The 27,743-nt window shown below is 35.9% G+C and overlaps 1 protein-coding gene across 1 annotated transcript in view; it reads left to right on the forward strand.

Moving 5' to 3' along the window:
- MARCHF6 (membrane associated ring-CH-type finger 6) overlaps positions 1-27,743 on the forward strand; it is a 72,697-nt gene that overhangs the window by 13,491 nt on the left and 31,463 nt on the right. Inside the window, exons 2-15 of the mRNA XM_063085468.1 lie at positions 2,635-2,731; positions 3,561-3,634; positions 5,778-5,921; positions 11,262-11,334; positions 13,889-14,057; positions 15,541-15,730; positions 17,188-17,249; positions 17,974-18,006; positions 20,410-20,461; positions 24,597-24,655; positions 25,871-25,951; positions 26,205-26,273; positions 26,354-26,428; positions 27,271-27,405. Coding sequence (XP_062941538.1) covers positions 2,635-2,731; positions 3,561-3,634; positions 5,778-5,921; positions 11,262-11,334; positions 13,889-14,057; positions 15,541-15,730; positions 17,188-17,249; positions 17,974-18,006; positions 20,410-20,461; positions 24,597-24,655; positions 25,871-25,951; positions 26,205-26,273; positions 26,354-26,428; positions 27,271-27,405 — 1,313 coding nt within the window. The remainder of the gene's footprint in view (positions 1-2,634; positions 2,732-3,560; positions 3,635-5,777; positions 5,922-11,261; positions 11,335-13,888; positions 14,058-15,540; positions 15,731-17,187; positions 17,250-17,973; positions 18,007-20,409; positions 20,462-24,596; positions 24,656-25,870; positions 25,952-26,204; positions 26,274-26,353; positions 26,429-27,270; positions 27,406-27,743) is intronic.

The raw sequence follows: 27,743 nt of genomic DNA on the forward strand, positions 1-27,743 counted from the left end.
CCTTGCCCCATCTTGGTCCATATTCAGTGGCTGACCAATCACCGTGTTCTTGGAGGGTGATGTGATGATCCTCATTCATGTGAGTGTGGCTGTGTCCGTGTTGCCTCCTACCCCATTTCCCATTCATGGGACATCCTTTCCCGTGCTGTTGCTGCTGTGCCCTACTCCTTACTTCTGCAGCTGCCTGAGGGCTGGCTGGGAGACGGGACCCTATGTCTGACACCTACTGATCCTCATTCATACCCACTGTGCCTGGTAGATCCTATGTTAGCACATGCCTGTCTCAAAAGTTAATCCATAGGCATCTAAGTACTCAGTACGGTGATGATATAAATGGCGTTGGGCTAGCTTTCAGCTCCTACCTGGATAACCAGTAATTTCAGAGTTAAACTACACCCACAGTGCCAGTGGCTCTGGTGATTCTAGATAACTTACATCAGTTGCATGACCCCCATAGCCCCATTACCTTTAGGTGGCATTCACAATACCTACCATGACAACCACGGTGATCAGGAATTGTGGTGATGGAGAATCTGGGTTCATTTCTGCAGAGGAAGCCTGATAAGCTAGTACTCCATCCAAGAAACACAGCAGGCGAGCAAATTACCCTCTCCCAACCTGGGAGGGCAGTGATGAAAACAACACAGGATTCCTTTGAGGCCCTATAATTGGAATGAGTACGCTTTAAATCCTTTAAGAAGGATCCATTGCAGGGCAGGTGAGGTGCTGGCAGCCATGCTAATCCCAGCTTCAATGCCACATGTTGAATTTGCTTCAGTTAAAACCCGTGTACTGTACTTGGATCTTAGGTGCTGTGATTCCACCGGTAGGGAGTCTCCACCCCCTGCCTCAGCACCCTCAGTGCTGTTAGCTGAATTTCCCTGGGGCTGAAGTGTGCGCTTGTAGAAAACTAGTGTTCAAAGTGGATGTGGGCTTCCTGGATGCTGTTGCTGGGAATCATGGAATGGGAGTGCGGTTCTATTTTGTTTGTGTCGGAACTTTGCAGAGGCTGATTAATGTGACGATCAGGACATTAGTATTGTACCACTGGAGTTCAAATCTTGGACCAGTGTAAGACGGAAGAGAGTGAAAGCTTTTGCCAAGGATGTTTTCATTAATCAAAGATGAAGGTGAAAGGAGCTGGTTTAAAGGGATTCAGATGCCATGTAGTTCTGACCATAAACCATGGCGATGCTTGCCACAGTGTTATACCCGTGACCCACTGGTGGCTTCTGGGAAACGGAAGTCCCTTGGGTGGTCCTTAGGGGGAGGGTCTGGTTCCAAAACTGAAACTGAGAAGCAGCAGCACTGGAGGCCGTGCTTGATTTGATTCCACATGGGCAACCTTTTCTGGCTTCAGTGTGAACAGAATTGGCCCATTGATAGCTCTTCCATAGGTAGGAGTGAATGGCTTTTCTGCTTTGGTGGAATGATTTGTCTGGTTAATTGATAATCTGGGAGACGAGTGTGCAAACTGTTCAGGTAAACCTCAGTGCTTGGTATCCCTCAACTTCAACAAGTGGCATTCAGCCACCTGAGATTGAGCAGCCACAAGCCTGTGATGCTCTTAATTGTCCAGGATTGCTCACAACACTGTTCTTGTGTGCCCCCTAATCCAACTGGTGCCAGAGACCCGTTAAATCCATCAGTGATGGGTATTGAGATCCCAGCCTTTCCCATTAATGAGGAATTCCTTGTAAGAGAGCAGGTCAAAAGCGTGTGTTAAGTGCGTGCCCTTTGTGCATTCTGCCCGTAGCCCCTAGGATTGGCCATTTGGGATCGGCAAGTGGTCTTGACAGAGAGCTGAGAAAAGATGATCTGAATGCAATTGGTAACCATGTTTCCGCACGTGGACCTGTGAAGGAGCTTTAAGGAGCTAGCAAGCAGGAAAGATCAGTTGCAGTTCCTCCCCTGTACTGCATCATCTGCCACTCTAGGCAGGAGGACAGACAGATGTGCGGGTAGGGCTGCTTGGTGCTGGGGCTAAGAGGTGAGCTGTGGTCCTCTGGCCAGGGACTCCTCAGCCCTGGGCTCCCATTGCATCTGCTTAAGGTGGTCTCGGGCTCACCTCTCTCTGTCCTGGCACCTCGTGGTATTAGGGTGCTCCCTCTGAACCCTAATCGTGTGTATATGCATGTGTTTCTGTCTCTTGCTCTTGTAGGGTGAGGTGTCTACTGTGCTGGCCCACTGCTGTTACTTTAAGTCCTTACGTGTGTTTCTATAGAGTTTAAATTGTTAGGACTGGACTTAATTAGGGCTTTAAACTGTTCAAGTGTTAGGACTGGAATTGAAAACCATTAGGGCACTGATGGTAACCCGATCTTGCATATTTCTGTTCTGTATTATAGGAGAATGCAGTTTTAATAAAACAACTGTTTCTGTTATTTTCAGCTTTGCTTTATTTACAGCTCTCATACAAAGAAACAACTCATTTTTTAGTTCATCATTTAGGAAATTTTTTTCTTTCAGATATACACTTGAATATCACCTTAATCACAATTTTCAGTTCTTTGTGCTGTTGATTAATATTTTGCCAAGTGATCGATTTTTGCTTTAACACACAATATTTTAGTTTTTTGTGGTATTTTATTTTTTAAAAATTTATAACCAAAGGGGATTTTTTTTTGTTAACAGACATATGTAGGGTGTGTCGGTCTGAAGGAACACCTGAGAAACCTCTGTATCATCCCTGTGTATGTACTGGCAGTATTAAGTTTATCCATCAAGAATGGTAAGTCATACTTTTAGAAAATTCTAAGTTTGAGTTTTAGTTTTGTCTTCTTTGCAATAAGAGGGATCATTTCAATGGACTTTCTCTATAGAGAGAGTTGTAAAAATTCAAAAATTTGGAAAAGAAGTTACTCATAATTCTTAATACCATTCCTGTTATTTTGATATATTGTCTTCCAGGTGCACATGAGTATGCTTTTGTTTATTTCTGCTATGGAGAGCTTATTTTTTCCATTCAAAGTGTTATGGCTTTCTAGTTTTGCTTGGCATAGTAATAGCTTACATTTATGAAGTACTTTGTCAAGAACTGTTCTCAGTGCTTTATACATTTTAACTCATTTAATGTTTAGAGAAAACTGTGAGGTGAAGTATTCTTATTATGGAAGGCAGCTATGCTCACCACTATACCACCAACGCAGTATTCTTATTATGTAGATGAGGAAACTGAGGCATAGAAAGGTTAAATAACTTGTTCTAAGCCACACAGGCTGTTTCAGACCTAGCTACAAGGTACTGATATTATTAGACCAGTAGTAGAAATGATGATGGTGCTTGGAGATTCTTTCATATTCGTTTAGGTTTGAGGAGATTACCATTTAGATTAATTGAACCTTTTAAATAGTAGAAATACATATTGTTTTTATCTTTACCTGTTGTAGTTTTATACTCTTAGGCAGTCTTAAAAAGTTAAGAGTATTCTAAATTTAAAATGGTCAAAATTGTAAAAGTTCTGTGATTTGTAAAATTTTAATAAAAATCAAATATTAGTTTGCAGTGAAACAATGTTTATTTGTTGTAAACGCTGTGCTTATGAATGTTTGTAATTACAGCTTAGTTCAGTGGCTGAAACACAGTCGAAAAGAATACTGTGAATTATGCAAGCACAGATTTGCTTTCACACCAAGTAAGTTCTTTGGAAGTTTTCACTCCTTTTTTTGGTCATCACTGGCAATGTAAAGATGTTTAGGCAGTTTTAAAGCAACTGTTTTCAATTTGTCTTTGATAGTAATAGAAAGTATTGCTATTCTATTTAGGAAAATCATTTTTAAAGCTGTATATCATATTTTAATACACACGTACGTGTGTATGTTTGAGATTTAATTTATAGGTGTCTTTCTTTTCATTATAGAAAAGTTCAAACATATACAAAAGTACAATTAGTCCACATGTATCCATCACTCAGTTTCAACTCGTGGCCTATCTTGTTTTGCCTGTGCTTTCATTCTCTACCTCCATTCTTTTAATGTTTACTTTTATTTTTTTCTCCATCCTTTAAAAAACAATATTTATAATTTTGTGTGTACATATTTTAGTATGTGTCACTAAAATGTAAGGTTTTTTTTTTTTTTTTTTTTGTAACCGTAACTATTATGCCATTATCCACCTAGAAAAATTAATGATGCCTTGATTTCAAGTTTTCAGTATTCTTCAAAGTTGGAGTATCTTTTGGGTTAAAATTGTGTAGGTTAGAATAATAACAGTAAAGACCAAGTTTTAAATCACCTTTTTTAATGAGACTAACTTTTCAGGCTCAATGTTTTGTGAGCCTCTAGTAATATTTTACAGATCTTTAAAATTTTAATTATAATTCCTGTTCCTATTGATTAATATTTAATATTATTAGTCCTAAGTAAGTAGGGGACTATACTGGAAAATTATTAAAAATTTGAAGCATAATTTTTCATTCTGGATTCCCAGTACATTGCCCTCCCCCTAGAGCGTTTTTGTGTTTTAGTTTGGTTTTTTTTTTTAAAAGTGTCTCAAGTTGCTCAGTTTAAATGCTTTAAATTAGTGTTAGTTTTACTTTGTTTTTATTTGATGAGTATAAATGATTTTTACTTTTGGAGTTTTATATATTCATTGTCTTCAAAAAATGACAGTTCTCTTATTTTGTAGTCTTTGATTTTCTGTAGCACATTAAAGCTTTATAGCTTGTTAAGGTTTATAGTGAAATGAGAATTAAATAGTTGAATATCTTCATGAAGTTTGCTTGATAGAAAATACTTGTGGGCTTTTACTTTGAGGCCAACAAAAGCTTATTTTGTATATTTTAGTTTTCACTTGACAGTCATGCTCTGTATCCTTTATCTTTCTCAAAAACTCTTTAATGTTATTGGTTTAATGACTTGCTTTGTGTGCCAGATATTATATTGAAGTCAGTGATCTACGTGGGTATTTTGTAAAATGTTGCAATTTGTTAAATGTTCATTTCTTAATGGTTTATGGGTGTGAACAGTTTTGTGATAGTGCTCTTATAAATTTTAGGTCATTTATTTTATATATAATAATTCCTTGTTTTGACCTCACCAGAGAAAGGAGTTTGTTCCTCCTATATGTTCTTTTCTGAGTTACCTGTAGCAGAGCTTTTTAATAAGCAGTGATTTTATTGGAACCATTTTAAAAGGGACTCTTTCTAAAATGTGGCAAAACCTTTCTTTCTCTGAGTATATTGAACCACATTTTGCAGAGAAGTAGGAAGATCTGAATTTATCATTTGAAATTTTAAATATTATGCTAAAATTGGGAGGCGAGTAACAAAAGCCAGTGGGCTGTTTGCTCCTACATGAACTGGTTCTGTTGCAGATTGTTGTACTTTTTGAGTGCTGTGTCTAATGCTTGTATTTAGGGAGTTCTTTCTTGATGACATGCCAGCAGCTTCACCTTTTCTCCTGTTTGCTTTATCTTTTATAGTTTGGGAAACCAGATAATTATATTGCTTGAATGCTAAACTATGTATAAATTAGTGTTGCATGAGCTTCATGGCTATGAGGGAGGGTTGTGAACTTCTGATGAATCTTTTTACCTGCTCACAGGCCTTTTTGTTGTAGTTGATTTTCACATTTCACATGTGATATGCCACATGAATGACTTCTTTGATAAATGTGGTATTATTGTAAATATTTGATTCACTTTTTTATAGGAAAAAAAAATCAAGCATAATATATAAATATAGAAAGTTCAGGTATCTTCACATGCCTATTTTATGTTTATGAATTAAGCTATTTTTCAATCTTTATGAAACCAAATGAAATTTTTTCCTTTTGTAGTTTATTCCCCAGATATGCCTTCCCGGCTTCCAATCCAAGACATATTTGCTGGACTGGTTACAAGTATTGGTACTGCAATACGATATTGGTTTCATTATACGCTTGTGGCCTTTGCATGGTTGGGAGTTGTTCCTCTTACAGCATGTGAGTATTTATGCCTCTGGTTGAGGTTATTTAAACATTGCATAACTATTTAATATTTTTAAGCAATATTTCATCATAGTATTGTTTGAGTGATGTTTAATAATTTGATAATATAATGTCATACAGTAGGAAAGACTCACTTAGAAAACATTCATCTGACCTAAGAATGAGTTTTTTAACAGGTTAGTTTGTTGAATGAATTACACAACGTACAGAGGCTAATAATGAAAGTTTATGAAAGAATGGAAAAAGCAACATCAAACCGTAATTAGAAGAAACACAAATTTTGTTCCGTTAGCAATATTAGAGCTTTTAAGGACTGCAAAAGATGGATTTTGGGGGGATTCTTCTTCCCTCAACCTTCTTTTAAAAGATGCTCACATATCTAATGGTCCTGAATAATTGAGAGTCTTATCTTTCAGCTGTAAGAGGCTCTTTGGGAGGTTGGTATATTCACCAACCCTATTAAGTGATCCTTCTTGGATTCTATGTTCTTACAGATAGGAACAGGAGTAGATAGCATATGAGTGGCAGAGTATATAGGTATGATTTCTTGGAGTTAAACACAAACAAGATTTTTGAATAACTGTAATTAATATCATGTCTTCTTAAAATAAAGTAAATAAGCTTGATTACTATGGAAATAAAAATCTTGAGAGATACACCAAGTATCAGAATAGGTATGTTGAAGAATGAATTAGTGAGCTAGGAGATTGATCCAGGGAGTTCTCCTAGGATATAACTCAAAGGGAGATATAGTAGAAAGTATGAGGGAAAAAAAATTGAGAGATGGAGGCTAGAATCAGTTTCAGTGTATGTCTAGTAAGTAGTTTACAAGGTAGAAGAGATAATAGAGAGGAGGAAATAATTGGCATCTGTTAGATTGGAAGAGAAAGCTAACCATGAGAAAGGGAAAAGACTCACAAACCTAGACATTCTCTCAAGTTTTCCAGAGCTGGGTAGGGTGGTGATGATTATAAAAGTATAGAGATGGTATGCTTCCAGATAATCCTACAAAATAAAAAAAAATCAGATTGTCGTGAGTCTTAAAATTAGCAACATTGAATGCTAGCAGACAGTGGAAACTTCAAAATTGGACATTTTTGAATTTAAAATTCCCTTCCTGCAAGTTATTCTCACGTGGAAGGACGAAATACACTTGAATAGATGTAAGGGTTCAGAAAGTTTACCACCTTAAACTTTTTCTGAAAAAACTGTTTGAGAATATATTTTACTAAATGAGCGAAGAATCAAAGAGAGAAAGATATGAGATACAAAGAAAATGAAACAAATGTTTCTCATACCTAAGTCTCAATTATTGTTAATCTACAAAAATTAATAGTTTTAAGTAATAGCTTGGAATGAAAATTCCAGATGATCTTAACATGGTAGAAATTGTGAGGGGAAGATAGAAATGAAAGCTTTTTAAGTTGCTTATCTTATTTGTGGGAAGGTTATAGATGCTGTAGATGTAGATAGAAAAATATAGTATAACTATGCATTAAAATTGTAGAAGTAAACAGAGTTGAGAACTGGACCCATATCTACATTGTCACCATATTAACAACAAAGGTGCCACCGTGTTCAGTGAAGGAAAGATGGTCTTTTCAGTAAATGGTATAGCATCAACTGATGGTCATGTGGAAGAAAAATGAACCATATCATTATCTCAACCTGACACAAAATTAATCTGACATGAATTAAAAACCTGAATGTGAATGTTAAAAAGAAACTTCTAAAAGAAAATGTAGGCGAATAACCATGAAGGAAAATATTGATAAATTGGGGCTTAATTAAAATTAGGAATTTCTGGGCTGGCTGGCTAGCTCAGTTGGTTATAGTGTGGTGCTGATAACACCAAGGTTCAGGGTTTGATCCCTGTACCAGCCAGCTGCCTAAATAAATAAATAAAATTAAGTACTTCTGTTCATCCTCAGATACCTTTAAGAGCGAAAGGCAAGTCACAGAGAGAAGATACTTGTGTCTAGAAAGTATTTGTATCTAGAGTATATAAAGAACTTCTATGAATCAGAAAGAAAAAGGCAAGTCAACCCAGTTCAACAGTGAGCAGAAGATTTGAACAGGCATTTCTGGAAAGACGATATCTAAATCAATAAACAAGTAAAAAAGTGCTCAGCATTATTAGTCATCAGGGAAATGATGAAGATATTCACTACAATGGCTAAAATTAAAGAGATAGACAATGCCAAATGTTGCCTGGGATATAGAGCATCTGGAACATAATTACATTGAAGCGGGTAGTGGCTGTGTTATAGCCACTTTGGAAAACTGTTTGGCAGTATCTACTAAAGCTAAGTATTACAAACACCTTATGATGATCTAGCACTTTCAAAAACTGTTTGGCAGTATCTACTAAAGCTAAATATTACAAACACCTTATGATGATCTAGCACTTTCATTCTTGGGAATATAGCTAACAGAAAGAAGAACCTGTGTCCACTAAAGGATATGTGTATAAGAATGATCACAGCAACTTTGCTAACAGTAGTTAAAAACTGGAAGCAACTGAATGTCTAACAACAGCAGAATGGGTACAATGTGGTTTATTCATGCAATGGAATACTACATAGCAGTGAAAAAAGAGCTGACTATTGTGACATAGAATAGCATGAATGAATTTTGTTTCTTTTAGAAAAAGAAGCTAGGCACAAAAGAGTATGGATTTTATGATTTCATGTATGTAGAATTTAAAAACAGATCAAATTCATCTGTTGCTTTGCTTTTGTTGCTTTGCTCCCCACATATTTGTCACCCCACTTCCCCTGGGTGATGGAGCCACAAAAGATTACTCAAAGCCCATTTCTTCTGAGCAGTGAGAAGCCCCAAAGTGGTTAACTTCCCTGGAACCCTCAAGCGAGAGGCATCTCTTTCATTTGGGAAATTAACCACAAATTGGGATTCTCTTCCTGCATTTATTTTCCAGACCAGGAAGAGAACATAGGTGAGGTTATAGTTTAACAATATAGGCTGGCAACTTTCAGTGAAACAAGCCAGATGACATTCCAGTAAGGCAGTTAAGTGATCCATTAACAAAAGCTTGATCTTAGCAAACATCCCTTCTTAAAGCATTTTCCCAGTATCTTTACATATTAATCAGTAAATAGTCTGTCTTTGAGCCAGCAACCTTGCTGTGCCACAAATCTTTATCTTACAACAGAGACTTTATAGCCTGAGGAAAATTTCCTATCTTTAGCAAGGTCAATATTTGAAACTGCAAGGCTTTGGAAAACCAGGCCCTGTGAAGTACATTTGCTTTAAGAATCTTCTACATTCATCTTTGGTAATAGAGATCAGTATAGCAGTTACCTTTTGTGGAGGCTATTGACTGGGAAAAGACTTGAGGGAGCCTTCTGGGGAGCTAGAAATGTTGAACATCATGATCTGGGTGGCAGTTTACCTGGATATATACATATGTAAGAATTCACTGTATAATTAAGATTTGTGTATGGTGGCTGGCTGGTTAGCTCAGTTGGTTAGAGCACAGTGTTGTAACACCAAAGTCAAAGGTTGGGATCCCTGTACTGGCCATCTGCCCCTTTCCCCTCCAAAAAAGATTTGTGTATGTTTTGTAACAGAAGAGAAACAAAACTTAAGGGTAATGTTAGAAGAATAGAATGGGATAATCAGTTTTCATCCTGGGTAGTAGGAGTGGGAAACAGCAAATAAAATTTGGAAAGTCCAACCAAAGGTAGGAAAGAAAAGAAGAGAAGGCAGAGGAGGCAAGTAAAAGAATAAAAGATAAGATTAAATACATTTAATAGATTTAGATTTCTCTGTTACAAGATAGAGCCTCATAGTTTGTGTATGTATAAAACTGTTAAACTGGAAGAGATAAGTACAAGGCAGCACAGGTTAATCCTAAAGAGAGAGAAAAATAATTTTGTTGGCTAATAATAAAAAGAAGGGACAGTAATAATCAGCCAGATATCATTCAGGACGGGAAAAGCATGAAATGGGGTGAAAATATTATATTTTATATTAATAAAAGGCATAGTCCACTAAGAAAATAAAGAACTTTTGAACACCAGGCAACTGATGTTTGAAATATGTAAAGGCTTCACAGTCATAGCGGAAGACTAACATGCCTCTGAAATCAGTAGATCAAATAGTCAAAAATAAATAAGGACTTAAAAGGATTTAAGTAAAACAGTTAATTAACTTGATTTCTGTTATAGCTTGGTTAAACACACACACACACACACACACTCTCTCTCTCTCTCTCTCTCTCTCTCTCTCCCCCACTCTCTCTCTCTCTCTCTCTTTAAAATTACATCACACAATACATATTCCGTAAGTTATCTGCTTTACTTAGTGATGTACCCTGGCTGTCTTCATGTAAGTACCTGTTCCACTACCTTATTTTTTATGCACAGCATTCTGTAGAAAGGAAAACTGTCATTTTGAATCCATTTTCCTATCTATAGACATTTGGTTTGTTGTCAGTTTTACTTTGTTACAAACGTAATTGCTTTGGGTATTTTATACACATATGTAATTTCTATTATAGAAAATCTTTTCCTACCTTTCCATTTTGACTTGGCTTTTGACAACAGCCATTGAAATCACTGAAAATTTCTGATAAAAGGTTATAGGGAATGCTTAAACTAATACACAAATACTGGTTTGAAAGAAAAATCTCAGCTTTTTCATCTTGGGTCCCATTTCCAGATCTGTAGTCTGTTATCTCATTCTGTCTAGAATTCTGTCTTTCTGACTAAAAGACATTCTGCTTTTCTAACTAAGTGGGTAAGGGGATGGCAGTGCATTTACCTATACTTCATCTTTTCCCATCGTGTCCACAATTTAAGATATTCTCTATGTTAGGACCCTTGAATCTCTGCTTTTTAAAAATTGGTTGTCAGGTTGCCATTTATTGCATTGGAGCATGTACCCTACTGAAAAATCCTCTTAATTTCAAGGATGTGTACTTCTAAAACTGAAACTCTTTTTTTCCATGAGCAGACTTAATGGATTTTTGAATTGTAGATTTAAAAAAAACTTTTTCGTATTATAATTTTGGAGATCTTTACTTTAGCTCATTTCCCCCTTTTCAAACATCTAAGCTTATTCAATAAAAACAAGCAAGTAAATATAGAATCTAAACACTAAACATTATTATGTAGAATTTATTCTTGACTGTCACTGTTTTTATGCTTTACCATGTATTTAAAGTTTAGTATTCTGACATTCAGACTTACAAAACCTAAAGGTTTATTTCAGTGACATTCATGGCTTTCCATTTTACTTCTGCTTTCTTAGCAACTGTGTGAATTCATGACACAAGTTGTGACTGTGTGCCATTGTGCCCTTTTTTGGTAGGCCGCATCTACAAGTGCTTGTTTACTGGCTCCGTGAGCTCACTACTGACACTGCCTCTAGACATGCTATCGACGTAAGTATTGAACTCATGTGACAATGAAGGTCATGTGACATAGGTGATGCTTGGTTTTTTCTGCACATTTCGTTTTGTTATAATTTGAAATTTCTTCTCTTCTGAGGACAAATAATTTATGTCTCTAATCCTAACAGTTATAGTTTAGTAAAAGTAGCTGATAAATATAAATGTTTCTTTTAAAGTGTACCTTTTTTAAATAACTGTTTTGTAATGGCAGGATGACTTGTTAAACAGGCTATTATGTATTCTGAACATACTGTTATGTTTACATGTTGAGAGTTCAGGTAAACGTGTTTTTAACATATAAATTTGAACTCAAATTTATTTTTAAAATGTTTCTTGTGATTATTAGAATATAGATGCTAAAAAGTTGTTCACTGTAATTGTTTTACTGTATCTTAATTTGACGTTAAGCATTGTTGCCTGCTTTATGTTGGCAGGTTCCCTTTTATTGTTTGGCCTGATTGGCTGGTGGGCCACCTGAATTACCTTCATTAGACTACTCATTGACACCAGAGGAGAGGTGGAGGCCTAGTGGACGTAGTCGAAATTACAAACATGGCTTTGTTTTATAGTCATACTCTGCCTTTTACAAATTGAAGAATTGAGCTAGTTTTTCTGAAAGCACTTGTAACTAAACTTTTTTTTCTGAGTAATGTAATGTTTTTATTTTCTCTGTAAAATATGTACTTTTCCCTGCAATTTTACTTTTAATTTCCTTAATATCTTAGCAGTTGCTATATATTCTGTAGCTCAGTTCTTTGGGTCATCTCCAGGCTCACCATATTAGTTATCTGTTGCTGCAAAACAAATTGTCCCAAAACTTAGTGGCTAAAAACATGACCATTTTATTTGCTTTTAATTCTGGGAGTCAGCAGTTTGGGCTAGGCTCAGCTGAGCTGTTCATCTGTTGAGCTTGCTTGGGTCACTCATGTGTTCTACTGGTGCTTGATGGTCTTAGATGGTTTGGGCTGAGGTGCTTTGGTTTTTTTCCACATGGCCTCTCTTCTTCCAGAAGAAAAGGCTAATGGAGGGCTTCTTTACGTGGTGATCTGAGGGCAGCATTCTGAAAGGGCGCGAGTAGAAGCTTGCAAGCCCTTCTAGGCTGTGGAACTCAGGCAATATCACCTCTGTCCAGGCTATTCACAAAATGAGCTCAGATTGAAGGCACAAGGGAAAAGGACTCTAAAGTTTGTCACCATTTAAAATCTACAGCAGGCAGTTATTGTTCTCATAGTTGATGGAAAGGGGGGAGTAGAGGGGATATTTTAGTCCCGATCCATCAAAAATTTTAATGATCTGGAGGGTCCCTTAAAAAGGAAATGGTTAGGATTCCTCTTTTCATTTAAGATTTATTGCAGACAACATCTTCTTAGGGGCCACAGCAGTTCAGTTAAAGTTTGGAGCTAGTAGGCTGACGTCTTCCTAATTGACCCTTCCTCAGATTTTCCATGGAAGAAAAAATTCATTCCATTAAAATAATGGATTTTCCAAAGGCTACTGAGATTTTGAGTTATCTGTGAATTATTCTGAAATCATAGACATGAACTAGAAAAGTATAAGCCTCTTTAGAGAGGAAAAGAACCAAAGGGGTCTTCCGTATTATAATATTCCTTCTATTTTCATTTATGATTATTACTAAAGGAACCATACTTTGCCTTTGTGGATTTGTTGAGGAACTAATATACTTTTGATATATTTGCAGTTAGCGTCAAAACTTGATTTGCTTTCTAAGTGAAAAATTTCTGTAAAGTGTATTATAGTCTTCTTTGTCTTGCTTACAGCATATTGAATGTCTGTTAGCCTTCATCATTTCTTAATGTTGTCATTAGTCCTGTCTGTAGAGGAGCTTCTTTGCTTTTGTGATTAGATGATTCTGTTAATTTGTATGGGCTGATATGTCAGCTAAGTTTTTTAACTTGTGTGTAAAATAAGGATAAGGAAATTTCTAGTAAGGATTGGACAGAGTTGTTTTACATTTAGTAAATTACATAAATTTAACGGTTTGGCCTTTGCCAAATGTTTGGCTGCTTTTGTATTTTTTGCTTGCTGCCTTCATGTTTCTCAGCCATGTTCAAAAGACAGGCTCTGGATAGCTAATTTCTGTGTGGTTCTGATGTTATTTTATGCCTACTATAATATAAATATATATGTGAAGATACTTCAAAAAGTTCGTGGAAAAATAGAATTAAAAGATAATATGATCAGTTGATTAGATTGTGGTGTTATAACACCAAGGTCAAGGGTTTGGATCCCCTTAATGGGTAGCCACCAAAAAAATAAAAATAAATAAAAATAAAAGATAATATGAATCTTTATATGAACTTTTTGAAGTACCTTCGTATTGGCCAGCTTATAATATAGATAGATAGAATTTCATCATCATGACAAATAATTCTTCTGGAGAGACTGATTTTTTCACCCCCAAAATTTTGATTTATTTTTCTGGCTGTTTTTTCTGAGATTTTAGTGTAAAAGAAAATGTTCTTATCTTTGGTTTCCTAATTTTAAGTGTTCTTTGGAGTAATTATGTGTAATTTTTTTTTAATAGGGAAAATTTGTTGGCAGATTGTTTGCAGGGTTGTTTCGTGGTGACATGCACACTGTGTGCATTCATTAGCCTGGTGTGGTTGCGAGAGCAGATAGTCCATGGAGGAGCACCAATTTGGTTGGAGCATGCTGCTCCGCCTTTCAATGCTGCTGGGCACCACCAGAATGAGGTAACTCTTCTACCCTCAAAATTGTTTTTACCTAGGTAGGACATGAAAATTACTGTCACCCTTCATGAACCAAACCCCCTAACTCCCCATGTACTACATAAGTTCTTTTGCCATTTTAAAGGAAGACAGTGGAAGAGAAATGTGAAAAATCAAAAGAGTGCTATTGTGACTTTGCCTCTTAATTTTCTAGCCAGATTGGGAGCAGTATAAGAGGGTATACTAAAATGCTCTTTCATTCTCTTCACTGGATCGACTGCTTAACCGTGTCTTGTTATGATATGAACTTCCTGTATGTGTTTCTGACATGTTGCGTAACATTAAGGCTGCCCTACCTCTTGTTAATCAGTTTTTTCATATGTGAAATGCCTTGCCTTGCCTGCCAAGTTAGGAACTTTACCAAAAGAAGAACAATCTGAACACTGTTAATACCAGTATTGTGTAGTTTTATTTACTTTCTTATGAGCGATGACATCCTTAGATACAAGGACATTTGCTAAAGGCGTTAAAAAGAGAAGGAGTATATAATAAATGATTTTTAGTATCTCACTTGCTGAGAAATTATGGGGCTGAAAATATCACAAATTAGCTACTTGCAAATGAAAACAATTTACACTTTATAAAATTTTATCATGAAAAAATTGACTATAAAATACTAAAAATGATAACTAATGACTTAGTTTTTCTTTATAGGACCTTTTGCTTTTGTCATTACGAAATTTGATTTCATCAAATTCTGTGATTTCTTTTTCTCTATGGAGTGCTACTCCTTTGAAAAGCATACATAGACAATGGACTGTAAAAAATGACAGTGTTCTTTTCTAGTATTAATACTTTTATCATTGTACCTTATATTTTGAAGTGTTTAATGCAGCTCTTCTTTTAGAGTCCTCATTCACTTCATGGGAGCTGTTTTAACTTAGCTATTAACTATTAACAAGTAACTGCAGCTAGGAGGTAGCAGAACTTAAGAAGAGCCAGAGGAGGATGCATTTGGGAACTTATAAGTCCATATGCAGTCTTACATACTGAACAATAAGTAGAAGACATTTGTTCAAGTGTTTACCTGATAACAGAAGATTAAGTTATATATATGTATATATGTAAATTACAAAACAAAAAGCATACTTTCATACATTTTTTGAGGCAATCAATAAAGACAAGAATTGTCTTATAAAAAGGATTATAGAATGACGTATTTAAGGTAGCCAGATTTGTATACTCATTTTCTATAGTGCTTTGTGAAATGTTAATCCCTGAATTACACTGAATGAACACATACACTGTGAAGTGAATTTGTTCTTATATACCAACTTGATCCAAAATCGGATACACTTAGAAAAGATGACTCTGAAAGGTGGGGTATTTTTTAGTAGAGTTTGTGTGTGTTTGCTAATTTTGTTTCTTTAGCAGGGAGAATGTGATTTGGAAATAGAGCAAAACTGAGACATGTTATCTAAATTTCCGGGCTCTTCTGTCATTTTAGGCTCCAGCAGGAGGAAATGGTGCAGAAAATGTTGCCGCTGATCAGCCTGCTAACCCACCCGCTGAGAATGCAGTGGTGGGGGAACACCCTGATGCCCAGGATGATCAGGCAGAAGAGGAGGAGGAGGACAATGAGGAGGAAGATGACGCTGGCGTGGAAGATGCAGCAGATGCCAACAACGGAGCCCAGGGTAATGGCTGCTTATGTGTCTCTAGGACTGCGAATCTGTTTTCAACTTGCGTTGATGAAAAGGGCTGGAGTTTTCAAATTTTAGTGTTTTAAAGTTCCATTTCTAACCTATTTTTACTTTGTTTTGGCAAATTGGCATTTATGGATATATGTATGCATAAATATATATTTTTTCTATGAATCAGGGCACATTTTGTGTTTTAAAATCCTCTTTTACAAAGGACTTTTTTATAAGATGCATAGGAAGAAATTATTTAAGTTGGAATAGATCCTACTTTTTAATTTTTTTTAAAGGAATCTGATACAGATTTACCTTACTTGTTTGCCTCTCTTTCCATTTACATTGAGTCAGTGCAACTTAAAATTGAAAAAGAATTTTTGAAGTTTATACTGTAGGCTAGGTGCCATCTAAGGAAACTGATATCTCATTTTCTAGCAGTGTGAACCCCAGAATATAAAGTAAGATCTAAGACTGGGCCTGCCAGTCAGCTGTCAGTAGCTCAGTGACTCTCCTTCTGTTTTCCCATTGTAGTTTTCCTGTCAAGTGCTGCACTGTGTCTGGGCCCACTTGGCATTGCTGATATTTGAGTGTCTCCTTGTGCCAGGCACTGTGTCTAGCACTATGTCTATATACAGTCAGTGTATATAGTTGTGAACAAAACACCAGGTCTCTGCCTTCAGGGACTTTCTGGTCTAGTGAAGAAATAGGAAATATTTATTGTCATAAGTGTTGTGCAGGTTGCCCTGAGGATGCTGTTGAGGAGAGACCTATTTTAAATAAGGTTTTCCAGGTAGCTCAGAGTAAGTGATATTTGAGCTGAGACCTAAAGGATGAGAATGAACAAGTTGTGTGGGAGCAAAAAGTACAGGAGCAAGGGGCCTTTCCAGGGAGAAGTCAGGCTCTGTATTTGCAGCCTGCTGCTACCCAGTATTTCTCTCTCTTGGTCTAAGGTAGTCTTCTTCTAGTCTTCTTAACTAGTCTTCTTCCTTTATTCTTGTCCCATATAGTTTGTATTATTCTTCTGCCTTTAAATATTTCAGTGGTTTTTCCATTGTACTAAAGAATAAAATAAAATCCAGACTCCACATTGCTCTTGTATCATCTGATCCTGGTTTACCTTTTGTGCTTTTTCTTTTACTACCCTCCTTATCTCTGAGAAAGTTCTAGTCCCCTGGCTTCCTTACTTTTCTCAGATCCACCAGATTCATTCCTGACTCACAGTTGAATTTTTTTTCACATAACCCTATTTATTTCCTTTCTAGCACTAATCACAGTCTAGGACATGTATTATTTATTTATGTTTGTGTATTTATATGTATTTTTATTGTCTAATAAGCAAATACTCGGTATGGAAAATTTTTAAATGTGTTTTAAATTCTCATCAACAGCTTGCAAAAGAGTGCATTTTATTTTTTATAGTTCAGGTTCTGTCATTAATCTTTAAACTGCAATTCCAGATGACATGAACTGGAATGCTTTAGAATGGGACCGAGCTGCAGAAGAACTTACGTGGGAAAGAGTGAGTGAGACCTCTTACTATAAGGCATCCTAATGTTTTAATTCTAAAGTATATTTTAATGTTGGGCATATTTAGATATATACACTCATTTTGTAGTCATATTTGATGGAATCAGATATCAGGTTTTTTTTTTGTTTGTTTTGTTTTTTTTAGGTTGGGTGGGGGTGGCTGGCTGGTAGTACAGGGATTGATTGAACCCTGGACCTTGGTATTATTAGCACCATGTGTAACCAACCAGCTCAGAATTTTAATTTCTGGAAAAATTAAGTGATGCAGTGTGTTAAAAATATTATGACACTGATGCTGTCTTCTGGCCTTTAATACAAGCCTTGCTCCATTTAGGGAATGTTTCCCCAGAAATTGTGGACTTCTGAAAAATGAAGTAATAATTTAAATTTAAGTAGTATTTTCATGCTTCAGTTGGCAGAATAAATAATACAGTTCTGTCATGATGTCTTGATTGGCTCTATATCTAATGTAGGAATTAAATCCATGATGGATTTTTTTTTAGACTTTAGGATCAAATGATTTGGAATAAAAGGAGACCCAAAATATAAAACTCTCATTAACAGAATTTTTTTTACTCTCTGAAAATGATAGGCAGTATTAGAAAGTAGTGGGTGAGGACTATGTTTAAAGATATTGAAAGGAAAATGAAGCCTTTTCATAAATTAGAATAGAAAATCCTGTTGCATTTTGACTTAATGCATATTATTTATTTTAGATGCTAGGACTTGATGGATCACTAGTTTTTCTGGTAAGTAAATCTCTCTTTAATATCAGAATTATGAGCTAATTGTCTTAGTGATTCAGCAACTTTAAATTTATAGTATATATGCTGCCTTTTAATACTTAAGGTCATAATGCCCTTTGGCTTTTGATAACTTCGTATGTTGAAGAAAGTATATTTTGTGTATTGAAAATATTGGAAAAGCATAAGAAGGAAATTATTATTAAGTATTTGATTGTTAGAAAAGAAAATGAATCCAAAGTTAATGGTAGTTAAAAAGAACTTGTTATTCTTTTAAAGTTCCATCTTACAACGTTTAGTGCCTATACCAGTGAAAGCAAAGCAGCTTTGTGTATTTTCACAGTGAGAGCCCCAGGCTGATAGGTTTCTACTGTTTGCTGAACCCTATTCATCTTAGGAACTCTGCCTTATTAGAAAAGTTTATGACTCTAAGGTGAGGAGCAGTTTCTTCAAGAACTTGTTCTTTAAAGGAGAAATGATGCTGTTTTCAGGACCTGTAATATAAAAGCACTTGCTATTTGGGATTTTTAAAATGCCTGGAGTATCAGAATGACTTTGGCTGCCGGTGACAAAGCCCTTCTCGACTGAAACAATAACATAACAGGAAGTCCAAAGGGGAGGGATGGGCTTGAGTGTTACTTGATCCAGAGGCCCAACAATGTTGTCAGAGACCCAGATAATTTTCATCCATCTCTTTTGCTGTCCACAGAGTTGGTCTTCTCCTCAGGCTGGCTCCAGATGGGAGCCAGAAGAGCACATGGAAGTTGGTAGTATGCAGATTTTGAGGAATGTATCTGGTGTAATTCATAGTTTAGTGGGAATGTGATATTAATGAGCTTATAGTCAAGTTTTGGTTATAGTCAGTATAGAAGGTATTATCTGGCCACATACTCATTTATACCTCTTACTTCATCAATTCCTCGTAAATGAATGGCAGAAGTGGTTGAGGCAGTGGTGTTCACTTAGACCAATTTGAATTATTGTGAAAACCGTTTACAGGATGACTTCACTTTTTCAGTGAAAAGTATTTAATATGTACTGTGTGTCAGCTATTATGATATTTACTGAGGGATTCAAAGATGAATGAAACAGGGTCCCTGTTTTCAAAGATGCTTTATAGTTTAGTGGAGAGAAATGAATGTACAAACAAGGAGATTTAGAAGTCTGTGTTAGATTAATGATTTATGAGCAGGTTGGTCAGACATTATACACAAACTTTGATATACTACAGAGTGCTTTATTACACTTGTGAAATTCTCTTGTTTAACCTGAACTAAATTCCATGGTCATAACATGGTATATGTATTGTTATTAAAAGTAAGTGGAAAAAAAAAAAAGACATCTGTTAGAGACTCGGTGACAAAAAGTGTATGTAGGATACAAGAGGGGCACAGAAGAGGGCTTGGTCAGGTCTTTAATGTAAAGTAGAGGAGTTTTGTCAGCAGGAAATTTTTAGAGAAGATAATTTAGAGGTTGAGACATAAAAGACGATGGGGATAGGGAGACTTTGGGAGCCCATAAGGCAGAGATACTGAAAATATTGAGCCAGCATGGTGAGTAGGAATGTAGCGTCATTTTTTTAGACAGTCTAATCACTCTTCTTGCCAGTTGGATTTGTGGAAGGTTAGGGGACCTGAACAGAGCAATCTTTCTAAAAAGAAATTCTGATGGTGTTAGCTCCCCTTGGCAGGATCATTTTAACTTGATTGGGAAGGTGGTAGGCCCAGATGAATGGGCTTGGACAGTCTGGTGAGTGTCAGCATGGAGCATGGCTAAAGTGTGTGTGACATGGCTGAATGAATAGATGGATAGCAGTCACCTTGGAGGTGATAACTGTGAGAGTAGATCAGTGGCCAGGGAAGAATGAGTTTCTGAGGCAGGAACAAAGACAGCCAGGGCATCAAAAGGAGAGGAGAGACCAGAGAAGATAAAGCTAGAGTTTTGCAGAGGGGGAGGTAACCAAGCAGTTGTGACCTTGCAGAAGTCATGAAAACAGAATGGACACTGAAAGAAGCACAGTGCAGTTTATATCAATATGTTCAGAATTAATGTGGTTTCAAATTTTTCTCCATTTGGAATATTTCAGTGTCATTTAATTTAAAGGAAACCTGGTAGTTATTTATGAAAATATATGTATTTGTGGTAGATTATTAATTTCTAAAAGCATGTTTATAAATTGATTTTTTGATTTTTTTTTGTGTATGTAACATGAACTTTGAGTTTTATGAGCTGTCTAGTGAAAATGAAAAGTTGCACTGGATTTCTAGATTGAAACTTCAAAATTGTAGAGGGAAAATTTCAGTCTTAGTTAATTTCAGTATTTAGCTGTAGCTAAATATGTGGAGTAGTCCAATTAGACATATATCAAGTATGATTTGAATATGCTTTATTGATGTTCTTTTCCTTTAGGAACATGTCTTCTGGGTGGTGTCTTTAAATACACTGTTCATTCTTGTTTTTGGTAAGTTTTGTTTATGCTTTTATTTTTTATGGTATTATGTAGGAGTTTAGTTTTCCAAGAGCCTTGTTATAGGCTTTTGTTTTGTTTTTAACATAGGAATATTAGTGAATATGTGAAGATAGTTTTAGACAGATTCTGCGTAGGAAGGCCCTAGACATATAGATACTTTCCTAAGCAATACCGACTGCAGTTACCTGGCTATCTTTGCCTTTATTGGGCATTTCCATCTTTTTTTGTAGAAGCTGGTTTTAGACTGACTTGAGAATATACATTATCCTGTCTCTGGAATTAATTTTATGCTGATTATCTGTGTGTTCTTCCCTATGGCAGAAGATCTTGTTTTCATTTGTCGGAATCCTGACCAAGTCCTTCCAGAGACCCTGGCTTGGGAGCTATCACCAGAGCTGGATGTAGGATGGTGGGAAGACAATAAACCTTCCCCAAGTGTGAATTCCCCTTAGAACCAGATTCCAGCACATGCAAAATCCCTTCGAGACACTCTTTCAACTGTAGCTGTGAGGATTCTGTAACAGCACACAATATTCCCTCCCATTGGGAGTAATTAGAGAAAGGAAGGCCAGGTTGAGAGAGACACAGTTGAGAGAAGTTTTCCTGCTTTGGGAGAGAAAAGGGAAACTAAGTCAGTAAACCAAGGTCTTAGAAACCAATTTCTGCATCTCTCAGAGAAGAGGAGGTGGGGTTTCTGACTGAATTGGGCTATTGTTAGGTATGCTACCATTTGTTTCTCAGATACCTTAGGCAGCATATCTCTAAAAAAGTGATCTCTGAGAAATTTCTTTCTTACTGCATGTGAGTTACCTCTCAGTTCTGCTGAGGAGTAGGAGTAAAGATTTCCCAAGGCTTCTATCACCAAACTCCAAGTTATTTCTTCTATGGTGGGTACTGCATTGTCACTCAGAAAGTAGTTGTCTTTAACAGGAAGCCATGTGGTCAAAAAGACTTTGAATATTTGGATTGGAGATGAGACAAAAAAAATTGATTTCCAAATATTATCTGTAAAAGAGCAAAAGAAATCTGTAGGTATATTGAAGCAAAATATCTTGAGAAACTTCCATTGATTCTTAATTTTTAGTAGGTATTTAAGATGGTGCAGTTAAAATAGGAAGCTCATTCATTGTTGTTTCCCCTTGCTTATGGTGGTGAAAACATGTCTGTGTATTATTCTGCATTTATTTTTCATTATGTAAATGAATTCATATATAGACTGTGAAACCGTGTTTTGATCTTGACTAAGTTTTCTTTGAGAGAAAAAATGATCTGTAGAATTTAGTCTTTGCTCTTGCCGAAAAGCTTAATGCTAAAATTAATGTTTGGAGGAACATGTCACCATTAAAACATGAATTACACAAATAAGGACTCTCGTTTATATAAATCAAATCTAAGTAAATTTTTTTCTAATCCAACCAACTAATTTATACTGTGAAAAAAATTTCGCCTTAGTAAACTTATATACGTGTTAGGATCTTTTGAAATGAAACAAGAACTTTTCATACTTTAGGAACATGCTTTTCCTTTTAGCCATTAGGATTAAGCATACTCCTGTTTTTTTCCTACTGGCAGTTTTCTATTGGCGTTTTTTGGGCTCTTTTTGCTCATGTACTTTGCAGAAATATAACCTTACAAAGCTGTTTCCCAGTAGAAGAGAATGATCCTGAGCAATTGACCTTAATTTCAGGATACTTTTCTAGTAGGTGTTATGTAATGGGATGGAAATTGATTGTTGCAATTGGTGTTTAAGGTTAATCATTACATATGTAAATAGATTAAAACTTGAAAACTGCCCCTTCCGAGGACCTAGTCAAGTCATTCTCAGAATGGGGTATGAGAACAAAGTAGGAAAAATACTACATCTAGTTATTTCTTACCCTTTTAAATTTCTTGTGCTTTATAATACACATAATATTTTAGTTAAATAATACATGTGTATAGTTTATAAATAAATTTAAATACACTGAGAATACATGATCAAAAACATTTCTACCCATGGAATAGTCAAAAAGGTTTAGTGGCCAGATCCCTCATAGATTCACTCTGAATTTTGTCTTAATGATTGAGTCTCCTCTCCCTTCCCTAATAATCTACTATGCTGTCTATTTTTATCATAAAGAAAAGATAATTAAATTTTATTATTAAGAATGAAGTAAAAATTTCCTCAAGAAAGACCTGAGGAAACGAGACTATAAAAATTCTTACTATGAAAAATTTAATGGTATTTTCTTACTTAACTATAATATCATCACACCTTACAAAATTACCAGAATTTAAAAAATATTTCCTAATAATCCATCATATTTAAAATTTCTGGATTGTCCCTTTAAAGGTCTTTTACAGTTGTTTTGTTTGAAGGAGGATCCAAATAAGGTCTACGTATTACTTTTAGTTGCAGTCTTAAATTTCTTTTAGTCTAGAGTACTCTTCTCCTTGTTCCCCCCAAAATCCACCCTGTTTTGCCATTGATTTGTTGACGAGATGAGGTTAACTGTCCTTTATGGTGTGTCATGTTTTACATCTGTCTGTCTGCTTCCTGGATATCCTCTGCTTTCATTCTTTGTCTCCCATATTTCTGAACTGAAAGTCAAATCTGAGGGCCTGAATTATATTCAAGTTCAATACATTTGGGACAAATTCTTTACTGGTCATACTTTGCCTATTAATAAGACATATATTGAGGCATAGGAGGTTGAGTTATCCACTTTTATCCATGTATTTCAGGTGATATCAACTTGAGCCTCTCTTCTTAGGTTTCGTTTTTCCCTTTACCATCAGAAAGTAGTCTGTGGGAGTTGATAATTTAATAACATGCAAATCTGTAGTGTTTCATCAGCCTTTTACCTAGAGATTTTTATTAGCATTTGATGATCCTTGCCTGAATCATTTATTTTATTAGGTATTGCAATATGGTGATTTTGAAAATGTCAGATTTTCAAATTCTGTCATATTTTACTTTTATTGGCTGGCTTTTCTGTAAAGAACAACATTTTTATCAACCTGGACTGTTCAGTTAACCTGGGCTTGTTTGCTCAGGAGAAGCAGGATGGATGCTCAGTTTTTTTCCTTTAATTATCAGTTTTCAAAATAAAGAATTGGTATGTTAACTACTTCAATTGGTGTGCTAACTACTTCCAAAACAGAGAAGTGTTTTCTGCGATGTTGCTTTTTTTCCTTTGTGGTTATTTTGGGCTTTCCCTTTTTTGAGCATTAAGAACTCATGGGTTTGTATGTGTTCAGTGTGTTTCCATCAGCTTTGCTCATTATTCTTTTTAGTGCTCAGTTTGTCCTCTCTGGCGTGTGACACCCTCCTCACAGTGGTTCCTATGTCTATATGACATGGTCCGATTAGACCTTGATAACTTTGTTATTCTCTGGTTATAGAGAATGTCCCAGGTAATGCATTTGGTTTACTTCTGGAATCTTCCATTTCTCCAAGAAGCCCTGGTTCCTTTTAGGGGGGAGTTGTATTAGTCCATTTATGTTGCTGATAACAGAATACGTGGAACTGGGTGATTTATAAAGAAAACTACATTTATTACTTACAGTTTCTTAGGCTGAGAAGTCCAAAGTCCATCTGGGGGTTGTGACAGTGACCCAGGAGTCTCACATTGCAAGATGGTTGAAGCAGAGAGAGAGACAGACTCTCCTTTCCTTTTAAAGCCCTCAGAACCACGCCTCTGACCACCATTTTTTTTTTTTTTTTTTTGGACCGGTAAGGGGATCGTAACCCTTGGCTTGGTGTTGTTTGCACTACACACAGCCAGTAAGCGCACCGGCCATCCCCATATAGGATCCAAACCCACGGCCTCAGTGCTACCAGGACCATACTCTCCCGAGTGAGCCACGGGGCCGGCCCCTGACCACCATTTTTAATCCATTCACTACTGCATGGTCCTACAATCCAATCACCTCTTCAAGGCTCCACCTTTCAACTACCATAATAGGATTTCCCACCCTCTTAACAGTCACAGTGGGGGCTAGGTTTCTAATACGTAAAACTTGGGGGACATAATTCAAGTTTCAGGGAGTTTTGGGGGAACATAATTCAGTTTGCTACAGGAGTTGTACTGGGAATGTTCATTGTTTTGATGAAGTTTTCATTGAGTTTTTTTCCCCCTTTTAGCATTTTGTCCTTACCATATTGGTCATTTCTCCCTTGTTGGTTTGGGATTTGAAGAACATGTGAGTATAATACTTTCACAAACTTAACTTTCATAAATTACCCCAAATTTGATATTTGCTGAATAAGTAATAATATTCTAAAGAGTTACTTCATTTCTTAATCTGCCTTTGTGCAAAGGAATAGTTAGCCCACATGGTCTTATTCTTTTCTTTTAAAACTAGCAGTGGCCCAAGAGATAGTAGGTTAAATTGACAGCTAATGAAGATATGTGCCCTGAAATCTCATGGTGCACTGTCTTCTTGCTGGGTGGGCCCGAGATGTGTTGTGGGAAAGTTTCCCACAGGCTGACTTTCCGTCTGCTCCATGAACTTGTGTGTTTCTTTCTTTCCCTTTTCCCAGGTGGCCCATACTGAATTTAGAAAAGTAACAATATATCAATCAGTTTCAATAAAGGAATAGACTGTCTTAGGGTTGTAATTTTTTCTAAAGAATTTGCTTTAATTTTGACATTTCATTGTTATTTCTCAGAGGTAGATGAATAGGCATATTTGGATGGACTGCTATTCTTTTTGGGGGGCCCTAGGAGGTTTTAGTCTTTTAAGCAAGAGATGAGGTCCTTTGTTTACTGTGTCTATGAGTCCTGAGAGGTCACATTCTGAAGTGTTTCAATATTTAGTGCAGCTCTCTGATTCTCATTAGTTGGATGCAAGAACTTGAAAGGTTCACTTAAGTGTTTTGATAAATTTGGACTTTACATACTATTTCCTCTTGCCATCTAAAACTCAGAAACCAAAAAGATGCAGATTGGCAGTTTTTGTCACTATTGAAACTCTTATTCTTTGTAAGTCACCAATGGAATAGATTTGGAGAGCAAGGGAAGCTTATACAGTTACTTCTAGTATAGGAAGTGAGGTAACTAGGGTGTTACCAGGCAGGCGGGTGACTTGGGCAGTTTGGTGCTGCTTTCAGCATTTAGCCTTTAGCCTTTAGCAGATTTGCCTTAGAGTGAGAACAGAGGGCAGACTATTGTATTACAGTGTTCTTATTTTTGTAAAATTTAACTCACTCTGTTATTTTGTCTCCTTGGGTAAAGTGTCAGTAGGAGAGTCTGATTTGCAGAGATGTCATCCAAAGGAGATTTGTGCTTGTTTTCTAATTATAAATTGCCTAGACAGTTCACTTTTAGTCATTTGGATTATTTAATACATTGGTAAAACTGGGGTGTAGGCCCGTGTGGTAAAATTAAATTTTATTTATTTATTTTTTATTTCCAGGTTCAAGCATCTCATTTTGAAGGCCTCATCACAACCATAGTTGGGTATATACTTTTAGCAATAACACTGATAATTTGTCATGTATCCTTTAATGACCCAACTTGTATCTTCAGTAATATTATTTATACCAAAGAGTTGTTATCATTAATGGCAAGATTATTTTTTCTTCCCTTGTCCTCTTAGTAAAAGTTGTAGGTATTTATAGTAAGGGTGAGTATGGACAAAATGTAAAATAAATTAATTTTGTCTGTCAAAAAATATTAAGTGTTTTCTAAATAGTTATGTGTTTAATGCATCTTTAAATGCTTGGTTTTTCCTTGACTAGATGCTGTAGGGCTTGGCAACGCTTGTTAAATTTCATAGGTCTCGTCGCTTACTGGGAGTCTGCTATATCGTTGTTAAGGTAATTCCTGTTATAAGTTAAAACTGGAAACGATTTCTCCTACATTTGAGTGATACTGATTACCTTCATTTTTACTGCAGGTCTCTTTGTTAGTGGTGGTAGAAATTGGAGTGTTTCCTCTCATTTGTGGTTGGTGGCTGGATATCTGTTCCCTGGTAAGTTGATTATTCATTATCATTAGTTTCATAGTTTCAAAGCTTCAAAAAAGGATGTCTTCAGGATGGGTTCTTTTTAAAGGAAAGTAAATATTTGATAATTTGCCTATTCTCTCTGAAAATGTATCGTTATAGAATCTTAATGTCGCTAATTTTTTTTTGAGTACCTGGTTTTTTTTGAGGCTTTGTGCAAATTTTTGATGAAAGGATATTTTGACTGGAGCCTTTCTAATAACCAGTGGTGAATTTTCTTACTCATTTTGCTCTCCTAAGTTTTATGATACAGCCAACACATTACATAAAGAGTAATCTGATAAGGAGATATCTTTGTAGTAATGAATTCGACCCTAACCATTTGTTTTAATTAAGATGCTCAGCCTTGATTATAATCTTTAATGGCTGTTAGTGATAATCAGTTTTTGATTTTTCAAAAATATTTTATTTGTAGAAAAGCTGCCTTTGATTCTGAAATAACATTTACCTCTCTTCCCCATACCTTATTGTTAAAACTACTCATGAATGCAGAACTGTAACCAAAAAAGAAGGTCTTACATTAAACAAAAATGGTTCTTTCATAGTAGCAGTATTACTAAAAGAACAAAGCTCTTATTCACCAATTTTATTTAAAACTTTGAAAGTGTTGTATACATTTTTAAGGTAGTATCCAATTTTATATCATACGTGTAGTTCTGTGACACAGTGAGATGACATTAAGAGAACTGCAGTCCTAGAACATCATACCTTGTGTACATAGTGATTTATTTACTTCCTAGAAGACGTAGATGTTAATTTGGCAAATGTAAGTGGTGTAGATCTCTCTCACCTATTCTGTTTTGACTCAGGAAATGTTTGATGCTACTCTGAAAGATCGAGAACTGAGCTTTCAGTCGGCTCCAGGTACTACCATGTTTCTGCATTGGCTGGTGGGAATGGTATATGTGTTCTACTTTGCCTCCTTCATTCTGTTACTGAGAGAGGTAAGTCCTACAGAGAAATGGCGACTGTGCATTGATGAAAAGGACTTTTGCTTTGACTACCAGTCATGCCTCAAAGGCTATGATGATATCCTGTCCTCTTTTATTTTATTCTAAGGGAATAAATGATAGGGGAGTTTGGGTTGATTGTTTTAGACTGTTTTCAGTTTGTCTCAAAAATCTATGAGTTTGAATATTTCTGTAATCACTTATGAGTTTGAAAGATAGTTAGACTGAGGGGAAAAAATGAAATTAAAGCACTTGTTTTACTTGTTTTATATTGTACCCATCCTCCAATACAAACTCTTGGAATTTTGTGTGATGCGAGATTGAATATGTAA

This window comes from Cynocephalus volans, chromosome 2, assembly GCF_027409185.1.
Source record: "Cynocephalus volans isolate mCynVol1 chromosome 2, mCynVol1.pri, whole genome shotgun sequence".
Lineage (NCBI taxonomy): Eukaryota > Metazoa > Chordata > Mammalia > Dermoptera > Cynocephalidae > Cynocephalus > Cynocephalus volans.